This window comes from Neopsephotus bourkii, unplaced genomic scaffold, assembly GCF_033783945.1.
Source record: "Neopsephotus bourkii isolate Nb327-2 ecotype Australia unplaced genomic scaffold, CSIRO-AGI_Nbou_v1 NB_1328, whole genome shotgun sequence".
Classification (NCBI taxonomy): domain Eukaryota; kingdom Metazoa; phylum Chordata; class Aves; order Psittaciformes; family Psittacidae; genus Neopsephotus; species Neopsephotus bourkii.
Window position 1 is genome coordinate 1899621 of NW_026901808.1, and position 12916 is coordinate 1912536.

Here is a 12916-nt window from a genome sequence, read left to right on the forward strand (position 1 = left end):
AAAATACGGATTCCTTTTGTGCATGGTCACCATTTGAAAGGGCACGACTACTGCTAAAATTCCCAGGTTTCTCGTGTGGTGAGGGGGTATTTGTTCAGAATACAAAGTTTCCAAAGTGAAAGTCATGGTGGTAGTGCCCAAGGCTCATTTCCCTTGGCTTCTTAGATGAAGATGAGTAAGCTGGTACCATTAGGATGATAGAAACACACTGATGAGATCTCTACTGGGGAAATCCCTGCTAAAACTGTAGTGGAGATGTGTTTAGAGCATACCTTCAAAAGGTGGTAGTTCTGCAGTCCACCTCTTCCATTGGCTGGCCTTTCTCAGGTGTCAGACTGAGAGTATCTGTGAAGAAGGAGTCTGCATGTGATTAAATGAGTAAGCAGACTATTCTTCTGTTCCCAATAGTATGCCCTTCTGTTTACATTAGTCACCGGTTTGCCACTGTCTGAAGTTGGTATTGCCTTTTTTTTTTCCCCTTATGAATGAAACTTTAGTTTTGCCTTAGCTGTCCCTTAAAAAAAGTGGTTTGACATCACTAGCTCATGAAATCGCTCTGTTCGGTGCTACTCTGACATTTCTGTTTGATGCAGTAGGCTGAGACTGCGCAGAATTAAGATTACCAGATTTCTGATGTTGATTTCTGGAACTGTGCTGTTCCCTATAGATTATGTCATTCCATTCTGTTTCTCACCTTCCTTTTTTCTGGAGGGATGGGATTTTTGCAGTTTTACCCACTCCGAAGTTTTCTCGCACACTTTTTTTAGTAAAATGGTTGGGAGATAGGAGTTCAGACTCTTGTGCATCATTTCACACTGTAGTAAGGGTAACAGGTCAGGGAAACAAATCTTGGCTATTTATGAGCATGACTGAACTAGCACCTACTACTCCAGGTTAGAGGATATCATGTTTGTCTGGATAGAATTAAGGTAGGAGGAAACGATATAGTAAGTTTTAACTGACTGCAGATAGCAGTGAAGTGCCAATTGATCTATACCTGCCTGAGAAGATGGCAAAGCAAACTTTTTGAGCAGCTTTATGTATTTCCATTTCCCAACTTCATAATTGTTAATCTGATTCTAGTTGATGTGATTTTGGGGAGAGCTGCTCTGTTGAAATTGTTGTTCAAATGGGTAATAACTTTCTGGAGTTGCTGAGCAAGATGACTGCTTTGTTTCAGGATACATGCTATGCTTTGAAGTCTTCCCATAATTCTGAGTAATTGGAAGACTCTGAAATACTCCCTTAAAGTCTTTCTTTTTCTTTAGAGTTCTGATTGTCTGGGCACTGTGTTACTGTACTACCCCTATTTTGGGAAGTATACGTGCTGGCATAATAAATAGTTTTAGAACAAAAGCTTTCTACAATTATGCCATGCTGGAATCACAATAAAAAATGCAAACCCGGTGCCAAGTATTGACAGAATTGTTATGTACAACTCCTGGAAACTGAATGTTAGTTGGTTTAATTGTCTGTAAAAGCATCTTGTTTAAGTAGTGTAATATTTTCATGGGAAAATGCCATCACCTGAAAGTATGCACCATCATAATTTTCTTTCTCCTTAGATTGTGGAGGGAATGAAGAAGAATAAATGGAGTATTGAGAATATTGCCTTTGGATCTGGTGGAGCTTTGTTGCAGAAACTAACCAGAGACCTCTTAAACTGTTCCTTTAAGTGTAGTTATGTGGTGACCAATGGTCTCGGGGTAAGTCTTAGTAGAACTTCTACCATTGTGTTTTCAATAGAGGCCTCCCCACTTGAAAACCCTTGACATTTCCCATTACACTTCCAGCCCCTGCACTGGTACACGAGCTCCACAAAGCCCTTTCCTTTAAAATAAAGTACTCTTTGCACTTTAGGTAAATGTCTTCAAGGATCCAGTTGCCGACCCGAACAAAAGGTCGAAGAAAGGACGACTATCATTGCATAGGACACCTGCTGGAGATTATGTGACGCTTGAAGAAGGCAAGGGAGACCTTGAAGAGTATGGACAGGTATGGATTTCCAAAGTGTATTACATTGTTCGTTATGCAAAAGTAAGCTGAGAAAAATCAAGTTTTAGTTAAAAACTTAATTTCAGAATTTATTTTTCATTATCTTTGTTCAGCTCCCTTCTTATTACCTCAAATGTCCCTGGTGCCAGAGTCAGTAACAGCAGAAAGTTAGGAGGCCAGTTGAATGTTCAGGCTTTACAACTAGAAATCTGTCCTTTGTTTATCTCCAGAAAGTAGAGAACATTGTTGCTTTTCCCCCAAACTAATGTTGCAGATTATATGCTAACAAGTAGTTTTGTATGGGCTATTTTGCACAATTTGAGTAGTGCTCCGAGATGGAGGTGGGAGAGGGACAGCCATAACTAAAATTTGTTTCTACTTAACCACTGGGATTTTTAAATAGTTCCTTCAGGTGTTAATGCTCTGTACATGGAGTAGTTACCCAGTGTTCAAAGATGTAAATTTAAAACGGGAATTCAGTTTCCCTGTTGATTCTTTACAACTGCAAAATGAAGTGCTATTTCAGTAAAATAGGCACAAACTTATGCCAGTGTCAGGCTTTCAGTTTGGTATCTTCTGTATTTGCAGTGTGCAAGCAATGAAATGCTTAACTTTAGCGCATGTTGAGTCTCCCTGAATTGAGAGGGCTGAAAATAAGTTATCAACTTGCACTTCAGCCTTTAGAAGCTGGAAGTTTTAGTTTTCTGGTATACAGAAGCACATTTCTGTGCTGCTAGGCAGAGGGGTACTAATAGGTGTGCTACTTTCTGCAACAGTAAGCATAAAACTGAGATCTGAGAAATTTCAAGACAGAAAACAATATATTGTAGATAACGTGTTCTGGAAAAAAACATCTAGGAAAAAGTATTTTTCAAAGTCATATATACAAATATGCATGTATATGTTTGTGATTAATATCATCATATATTTATATTTATATGTATAGAGGGAGGCACCTAATAGTGAGAAATCTAAACAAATCACGGGTCTTTGGCTCTCAAATTAGGCAATATATATATATATAGTCTCCTTAATTTTTGATGGGTGAAATAATTGATTAAAAGAAATTGTCCTGGGACATTAGAGGGGTCTATTTGTTGCACAGGTTCTGGGGCTTTCTGGGAAGTTACAGGGAAATCTATTCTTGTGGACGTAATGCCACACGTCCTTGCAATAGGTCATCAGGCACAGCAACTGCTCAGTGTTGTTGCTGTGCTAACACACAACAGCAGAGCTTCTGCACAAAGCTGTGCTTGTTGCTGTTTCAGTGTGCTGTTTGCGAGCACTTCTTGTGCACTGTTCTACAGAATGTTTGTGCAGAGGGGACTCTAAAGATTTTGATTTTGATTTTTCCATAGTTGCTCTAGAGGAAATCACAGACGTTTAAATGAAATCTTGAATTGTATTTAATTGGTTGAGTATCACCTTTCTTAACAGCTGTAAGCTAGTAAGGTGTATTTAGCGTGCATATTTGGCTTTGGCCAGATATGGACAGCTCACTTTAGGGCCTACTCAACACAAAGCTTTTGTTCTGCCTAACCATTAGTGAAAGGTGTCAGAGGAAGCTGTATAGATTTAGTGTCTTGACAGTGTAAAGCTCTAGTCTTACCAGGGGTAAGGGTTTGGGTGCTCATTTTTGAGTTTGTATAACCTTGTTGTTGCTGTATAACCTTTGTTGTTGCTGAAGCAGTGGTGTTTCTTGCAGGATCTCCTTCATACAGTATTTAAGAATGGAAAGGTAACGAAGTCATATTCGTTTGATGAAGTAAGACAAAATGCCAGGCTGAAGAACAGTGAACTAGAAATGGCGTCTCACTAAGTTTCATTCCACGTCTGTGTATGTGTGTGTGTAACAAGTACGTACTGCATAGCTACTGGGTTTATTGTACAGATTTGTGTGTTTGTGTTTTATGACATTGTAGCCAAATTATTTGTTGGTTTATGGACATACTGCCCTATCTTTTGCCAGTCTTTAGAAAAGATGAAATCAGGAAATGGTACTTACATTGTAAACCATATTTAATGCTAAAGTGTGCTTTTTAGGGTCCTTTGCCAGTGGTGATTCAATCTGGTATTGATCTTTTCACAAATGAGACAGAGCTGAGAAACTTTTTTATATATAACAGAATATCACAAAATGGATTTACATAAAATTATCATGATTGCTTTATGTTTATATTTAACTTGTATTTTTGTACAAACAAGATTGTGTAAAATATATTTAAAGTTTCAATAATTAAGTCTTTCCAACTTTTCATGATTTTTATGAGCACAGACTTTCAAGAAAATATTTGGTGGGGAGGGAAATCCATTGCCTTTTGTCCATTAATCAGCAAATAAAACATGGCCTTAAAGTTTGTTGTGACATTGTACCATTTGACAACTAAATCAGGACTCATATCTCCTTAAGATCCCATAGAATTGCTGACCTCACCATTTCTTGTAGCTGTCTGTATTAGTAAATCTGCATTAAAGCAAATTGCTGTTCTTGCTAGAAGGTTTAGGTACTACAGACCTTGCTAGCACAGTAAGGTATGTAAATGAAATGCCAAATCTGAAAGGATTCTCTACTGCAACTTAACTTGCCAAGTCTATCCCACTTGGCATATGCACCTCAATATTTTAAGAGTAAAGTTTTTAAGAGATCTCCTCTTCCACTATAGAGTATATGTGTAAAATACTGAAATATGGAAGCGGTGTATTTTAAAGTAATTACACTTCTGGGTTTATTTTTCATATGCTGTAAGTGACATGACTTTAAAGCAAAATACTGGACTGGGTAGTGCACTTTTTTACTTTTTTGTATTTTTTTCATTGATTTGCCTTTTGTCAGACTGGATGTTAAATTGTAAAAATGTTTAACTATTTTTGTTAACAACTTTAATAAAACTTTATGCTAGCCAAACTCCTACACGAATGGCAGACCTGCTTCCCCTTCTTGCCCTGCCTCTTTGGGGTGAGGAGGGACTTTTATTTTGCAGAGGGTAGCTGTAAAATAATGTGCTTGAGAGATACTTTGGAACTGTCTGCACTCGGTTGTGTTTGCTCTCTGCATCTGCTTGATTTGAGTATCTGCTGGAGAATGAAACTGATGAGGATTTTATTTGAGAAGCTATGTAGTAACCTCTGAGATGTTCACTAGTGCTGTAGGATGGCTCTCACTAGAAAAGTACCTCCCTTAAAAACAAAACCCAACAGCAAATGGTTCCTGCGTTATGTTGGTGATCAACTATCGGCCAATGGCTCAATCTAGTGATGTAATTAATGCTTCTAATTAGTAAACGATGCTATAGAAAAATTGTAGGGGTCCTCTAAAATAATTTAAGCTACAGAATTTTATAAAATGTGCTTTTAAAGGAAGATTGAAAAGCCATACTTCATTGTTCTTATTCTCTTGCCAAAAAGGGCCACATCAAAGCACCCATAATGTTTCCAGGGTTTGTGGTTAAGACATTTATGCCCAGTCTCAATAGTTCTTGTTAATAAAAACTTGTTTTCCACTTGTAGTGTATGTAATTATACATTGAAGTGATGTATTGTTTCAAAAATAGTGCTTTAGTAAGTCTCTAAATGCTGACCTTTCACACTGAGGAACTGCCTTCCCTTTGCTATTAATGATACTGTTTGTATTTGGCCAGGAAAGATTTTAAATCTGGACCTAGGATCAGTAGCAGGTAAATAGTACAGAGCCTATTTCACTCCTCCCCATGTGTACTAGGGAATTTTATGATGTATGGTTTAAAAAAAACAATAAAGTAAATGCTGCTTTCATTCTGTACCAATAAAGATTTTGATAACTATTGACTACCCATAACTGATATTTTTGTACTTAAGAACTGAGGATATACTGTGGAAGCACTGTTTTCTTGTGTACCGTAAAATACATTAGTAACTGTTCAGTATTGTCTAAAACTTTTACCTTGTTAGTTGGAGACTTGAAGCAAATTGTCTACTTGTGCATGTCACTTTCAGGAAGTTGTCACATCACTTATTTTATTAAGTGTTAATAACTTTAAAAGGGGAAAAAAGAAAACCACCTGGTGCTATTCAGACCTGAATTCATGTGCATCTGTGTTTGGCGATTTGACATTCTAGGCATCAAGGAGTTCACAGAAATGACTGCAGTGCTTGAACCATACAATATCCTAATTCTTCCAAGTGAAAGCAAACAGCATGTTTGTTTGCCTGAAATTGCTAGATTTGCAGTCATGGATATATTTTAATTATGCCCATTTCATAATATAATACAATATTTGTATTTAAAAATAGGAATTGGGAGTTTTGTGTTTAATACTTTTATTTGTAACCATATTTAGCATAAGAAATGGATTTTATAGGACTTTTTTTTTTTCCCATCAGCTGCATGATTATGAAAAGATGCTTTTTTTTGGTACTTTAAAAGGTCTGAGGAGAGAGCAGGAGAGTGCTTAATTGTTTGTTTTGCCAAAATCAAAACAAAGCTTAAAACGGGTTTTATTTCTTGTAGGTTTTTACATTCCTTCTTAACCTGTTTAGTGAAGAATAAATATTCCTCACTTAAATCCTCTGTTAAAGTAATTTTAATGTACTTGGCATAAAACACCAGTATGTAATACACATGGTAATAAAGTTTAGTTCTGGCAGTGAAAATAATAGCCATCTGACTGTGTCTTAAAGTTGTGATGTTGGGCATCAGATGTCATTCCTGTGCTCTTTGTTGCCAAACACAGAGCAGAGCAGAGCTGTGCTGTCATTACAGCCCTCTGCAGGGGAGCTGCTCAGCTGGCTGACATGCAGTTAGTGGTTAAGGGATTAAGTTTCAGTCAGCTCAGTTCTGGAGAAGGGAAACCGGCATCTTTTTTACCTCCCTGTTTTGGGGGGAGGGGGTGCATCTTGCCTGTTAGTGTGCAAAAATGAAGCACTTGTAATTGAATTTGATATAAGAAGCTATTCTCTATTTATATTTGATATAATCCTTTCTCAAATAAAGATTCAGTATTCAAATTTTACTTCTAAAGCTACTACAAATCCTTGTTTAAAAGCAAATTAACCAAAGACATTGCAACCTTCTGTTCATTTCAGGATCTTTCAGAAAATAATGTCAGCTCTTCAACTGAGAGAATGTCTCATGTTAGGACATGATTTTCGTTATTACTTACGCTTCTAATTCCTTAGATAACTTGTAGAGGGTACATTGCAAACACAGATGCTGTTAGTATGGGTGTATAAAGCAGCTTTTTCTCCAACCAGACTTTCCTATCCCACATGCCCTTGATCACTGTGCTTGTAGTAAGTGTGGGTAAAGCCCTTCCCAAATCTTCACTCGCGAAGCCAAGCCGTCGATCAATCAGTAAGGCACCTGGTGTAAAGAATATTATCATCACTTGTTGCTGGTCTGTCTTGGTCATACTGTAATGTAACAAGGGATCTCTGACAATGGTCTTTTCTTAGCACCTGAATTTAAAGTCTCTGTTATGTTCTCTTTACCCATGGCAGGGGGGTTGGAACTTGATGATCTTAAGGTCCTTTCCAACCCTAACTATTCTGTGATTCTAACATGCACCACCTAAGTGGCAGGCAGGCCTCTTCCTCCTCCTCTCTGTGCTGGTAAAAACCTCCAGCTATTCCAACTCCTTCCCTTCTAATCAGCCTTTGTGTAAGTTCAAGGTGTTTACCAATGGTGAGCGTGTGGTGGTGAGCTCGCAGGTCATCACACAAAGGAGTCTGCAAGGAAATTCCAGGCCTTGGAATGCACAGGAGAAGGCGAGGGACTGATAAATGTGTCTCTTCATATGTCCTCTGATTCTACAGTAATCAATAACATAGTACCTGTGCTGAGCTGCTCAAGGTAGGAGCTGTGAGGATGCATGCATTTGAGTGATGGTTTTTCTAGTAGCACAGCTGGCCTTGTTACTGATTTTAAAACACCCTTCAGAGTTACCTAAACCTTCGGTTTTAATTCAGAATATGAAGGTATGAAAAGCACTGAGTGATAGAGCATTTCCAAAAAGTATTTTCCTGTGGCACAGTGTATTATTGAAGAGTACCCTGATTGCTGCTGCAACGTAATCCAGAGCAATTCAAAGGAAAAGGGAGCAAAGTCAGCAGGATTCTGCTCAAGTAACAGACTTTGTTCCATTTACTTACTAATCTTCATCTGCCTACTCCTAACTGCTTTCTGAAGAGAACTTCTAGAATTTTCAATTTATGGTGAGGTTTCCTGGAACCAATTGCAGTCTCTCCTATTCCTGGCTAGAGCAGAGAGGTCTTTTAAGGACGGCTAGGGAGCCATCATGCCTCTAGCAATGATTTTAATTCCCTCTTATACAACTCTTCTGAGTAGAAGGGCAAGTTTCTGGTTTGTTTACCTTAGAGCCAAAAAATCAGAAAATTTGAGTTGTATAACTCCTTTTTTTCCCAGAAATTTCAATTGTGTTCAATTTAATTCAAGCTGTTTCTAGATCTGTACTTACACAAGCATATTCTGTTAAAATGTATAACTACATTGACTTATGCTTCAGTGATTAATATTGGTCTATGACATCTGAGGATCTGATTGTTACTAGTTGTTCCAAAGTACACATTGTATGTAGCCAGGTGATCATAAATTATTGAATATGGCTTCAGAATTATCTATACTTACAGTACTTAAGAAATTCAAGTGGGTAGATAAATAATGCATGAAAGGATCTGGGGGCTGGAGGGTTTTACTTTGTCACTAGTTTAGGTTATTACTGTGGCTATTTAAAGCTCTTTTATACAAAAGGAAATGAGGAAACTTTTAATGGATAAGTATTTGTATCACCAAATATTAATAAAAGTAATACGTGGCAGGCCAACTGAAGGGACTCTAAACCTTTATAACTTCTAAGGTAAAGCAAAGAACATCAGTCTCAAACATTCTTTCCCACAAAAGGGAGAAGAAAAAAAGCTGCGCTGGGATGCTGATTCCTCAGCTTTCTGACTGTAAAGAGCAAGGCTGGCATGCTCTTCCCTTTCAAGGAAGTTTTCCTTATTCTGAAAGATGCTGCCCTATTTTAAGCATAAAGAGTTGCAGTTTGTTGTTGGATGTGTCAGAAGGATGACATACCCCAGCAATTTAAAAGCACAATCTCTGTGTGAAATGCCATTGGGTAGAGATATGCCTGTAGGTCACAGAAAGGTCAGAGCATGATGACTAATCTGCCTCTGATGAGGGTGCCTCCCATGATTTGTCTCAGCTGAGCAGGTTCAAGTCGATGCTATAATCTGCTGTGAAAACATTGAGGCTGTTCAACCAAAACAGAGTGTTGGTGTCACTGTGATAACAAAGCAGTGGTCTGGTAATGTGCCCCAGTTTAACCTTAATCCATTTCCAAGGTTTGTAGCTACTTGTTAAGCCAAATGCCAGTGACAAACTTCATTAAAGCTTCTGTTCTTCCCACACACGGTGGTTTTTGCAGCCTCACCACCAGCACTGTTGCTTGAAGACCATTAGTTGGTTTTATTGCAACTATAAATCTCTAGAAGATAAAAAGGAAGATTTCACCTCTATGCAAGGTTTTGCAATCCTTACACCTTCAGACAAAAGCAAATAGATTCACACACTAAAACCAGAGGAGAAAGGTGTCCCTTTGTTGGCTTTCGTGTCCCGAGTTGTGACTGAAAATGTTAAGACATGCGAGAACCTGACAGAACTAAGAATTCATTCTCTTACAAATGGGTTTCTTTAGAAAAGCCATATGCTGAAGCATACAGTTACTATCTTTATAGTAATAAAACATTGCTGAATACTCAAAACAGTTTGGTTTCTGCACGTGCTTCTTAACTCACCAGTCTCAGTCACATTCCAAAAGGTTTACATGCAGTTAGTCCCATCAAGACAGAGGTGGCACCTTCTCAGGTGCTGTTCTGAACCCCAGAGATAAAAAAAGCATTTTTGGTGAGTTTTGGAGCCTAATTCAGCTCCAGCTCTACTTATAGCTATGGAACCTGTTCTATAGCTGTTTTCTTGTAGGAAGGTATGTATGTGTTTAATCCCTGGTCTACCTTCCCCAGCCCGTACTGAGCTAGGCAAGACCTGGAAAAAGTTTAATCAGTTTCTTCCCTGTTACCATGGAGTCCTGCCCAAAGGCATTCTGAGAGTAGAACCCATATGGTTGTTGAGTATGTGGTGTGCTGATGAGACAAGGGAGTGACTGCAGGTTGTGATAGGACTGTAAATAATAATTCTTTCCCAAGTCAATTGGTTAGATGTAAATGGTGTCACCGATGTGGTTGTTGTAGCACTGCAGCAAAGGCTACTGCAGGGTATCAAGGTGTGTGTTGGCTGCCTCTGATTCTTTTCCAGATGACTTTATTGACTACTCTTTTAAAACACATGGAATTTGGGAATTACCACTCTCACCAAGCAGCCAGGTGAAATTTTCCTACAATGGAATGAAGCTCTGTGTAACAATCTCTGTTCTTGCCTAACATTTGAACTGCCTGGGTTTCTCTGGGTTTGGGTTTAGTGCTATTGAGCTTTGGACTGGCATTTTTACAAAACTATTTTTCATAACACCAGGATTTTGTATTTTAAGTGGTAGTAGATGAATTATAACACATCACATGAGGTTAGGATTATTTTTACCTGTACACATCAGTTTATGTTTATGCTGCATCTCATCTCCCATTTTAACTTGCAGTCACTGTTTCATAAGGTCTTTTTGCAATTCTTCACAATCACCTCCAATCTTTATTACCCTGAGTAACTCAGCACCTCCAGCAAACTGTCACCTACTTACCCATCCCTCTCTAGATTGTTTAAGAACATGTGGAGCAGTGGTAGTTGCAGCACAGATCGCTATCACTATCACAGATCACACACTGGAAAGCTGAATATTTTTCCTGCTGTTTTCTATCCTTTGATCAATGTTGTATCCATGTAAGGACTTCCCCCATGTCTCAAAACTTCTTAGCTTCCTTCAAGACTTGATTAGAAACCTTGTTGAATGCCTTTTTGAAATTAAATTAGGTGATATTAAAAGGGTCTCCCTTATCCTTTGACCCCTTCAAAGGACTTCAAAGAAAGTGATTTTCTCTTGCACAGTTCATGCAGAGTCTTCCCCGGGAGCTTAAATTTACTCCTCCCACTGTAATTTCAAAGCTAAACTTGTTCACCTTCAGCATCCAGCCCCTTGGTCTTTCTGTGCCTTTGCCCACAAGACCAAATGTATTTTGAAAATTTGGAAGATCTGGCTCCAGATAACTCAGGGAATTTGTGAAACCAATCCTTGTTCTCTTGCTGCCTTTGCCATGTTGCAGTACAGCTCTTGGTGGTGAATGGCACAGTGCTAACAAGATTCTGCAGTCTTATTCATGTGTGGACAGCCACCTGCTTCAGTGGAGTACTTGGGATAAGAAAAATGCTTAGCCATTGTGGCAAAGCAGTTCTTGAGGTTTGAATTGAAGACATACTGTTACCAAGTGACAGACCAACTTGTGGGAGGCTTCTCAGGGACATGAATGAACAGGAAAGCTGGGCACTATAAAAGGGACAGTCCCACCAGCCACTTCATGAGACGTTTGGTGTGGACTAGGGGCAGAGAGAACTTAGTTTGCATGGTACTTATACTTGGACTCCAAAACAGTTCTTGTATTCAACAAGGAACTCTGGACTAAACCAGACTCCAAAATACTTCTACGTAAAGGGCCATTTGTTTTAGAACCTCATGCAAGGCTCTGTGGACATGTCCCATCTCTCAAAAAAACAGGTATATAAACCTGATATATTGAATCTGCTGAGATGCCTCTGTCATATTTGCTGGGCTTGAAGTGAGCACTGGCAGTGGGTATTTTACATGTACTGACTGTACAGGGATCACATGTATGTAAGTATATGCACATGTATATATGTACATTTTACATCCACAAAGATGCAAATTATCTATACATAAATAGACAGATGTGTATATATTCTATCTAGAAAATGAAATATCCATAAAGACTAGAGACGTTCCAGTAATGGTGATCTTTCATGGGCTATGATCTTTCACAATCTCTGCATACTGGGATCCTTGCCCTACTTCTTCCCAATGATAGCTTGATTTATACATAAAAGGGTTGTGTAAGCAGCCATTTCAGTTACCACCTGACTGGCAGCTTATGCTGAAATGATCATCTATGATTACTCCTAAATCTGTCTCTGAATTACTGCTTGCCAAGACAGTCTGCATGTCTGTCTCTGGTGTTGTGCAAGTTGGTATTTAGCTACCTGCCAGTGAGTGTCATGGGACCATGACCAGGCAAATCAGGTTTGTGCAACAGCAACCTGCCTTTGTCCCTCTTTATACATATTCCACAGGCTTCAGCAGCAGAACACACTGACCGCAGACCCCAGCCCTTTAGCAGCGCTGCTAAACGTTTTTGTGCTTATTGATGACTCTCAATGATCCATATTTTGAGATTAATGAAAGAGTCAGGTTTTAATCCATGTAGTTAGTTACCTGGCAGTCACATGTTGCTGTTTTTAAAACCAAACACAGTGCTGTACTAATGCCTTGGAGGAATTAACATTGCATTATGATGGTTTTCTTCATTCAACAGACCTGCAATCCAATCCCACCAGCCCTATTCAGTTCCCTTTGTTCCTACCAGCCAGTAAAGTGCTCTGAACTGAAAGGTTGAGGATGATGTCCTTCACTTGGGATCTCCTTCTCCCTTTAGCTTTGAGCAGGAAGTGCTGCCTGCCAAGTCCTGGTTTCTACTGCAATTCCTAATTAAGAAAGGAAATACCTTCAGGTAAGGAATGTGCTGGGAATATTTGGCTGCAGGAAACACAGCCCTGGAGAAGCAGGGTTTGTGTGATAGGTAGGTAAAGTCAGAGGAGAAATGGGCACCATCCCCCTGGGGACTGTTCTGCCTGGCACAGCCTGGACCTGGCACCTCATCCATCCCTGGGCAAGCGTCCATGTTGGACCAG

General features: G+C 39.0%; 1 protein-coding gene and 1 long non-coding RNA gene across 3 annotated transcripts in view; one reads left to right on the forward strand and one right to left on the reverse strand.

Annotated features, from left to right (window-relative positions):
• NAMPT (nicotinamide phosphoribosyltransferase) overlaps positions 1–5795 on the forward strand; it is a 29733-nt gene extending 23938 nt beyond the window's left edge. For both annotated transcript variants that reach the window (XM_061366274.1, XM_061366275.1), the window contains 3 exons: positions 1566–1706; positions 1861–1995; positions 3701–5795. In XM_061366274.1, the coding sequence (XP_061222258.1) occupies positions 1566–1706; positions 1861–1995; positions 3701–3814 (390 nt within the window). In that variant the 3' untranslated portion in view covers positions 3815–5795. The remainder of the gene's footprint in view (positions 1–1565; positions 1707–1860; positions 1996–3700) is intronic.
• A 1225-nt stretch (positions 5796–7020) lies between these two features.
• On the reverse strand, positions 7021–7455 carry LOC133219162 (uncharacterized). Its single transcript, XR_009727365.1, has 2 exons — positions 7334–7455; positions 7021–7208 (listed from the first exon to the last, which is right to left on the reverse strand). It is a non-coding gene; the product is annotated as an uncharacterized LOC133219162 (long non-coding RNA).
• Positions 7456–12916: the final 5461 nt, after the last annotated feature.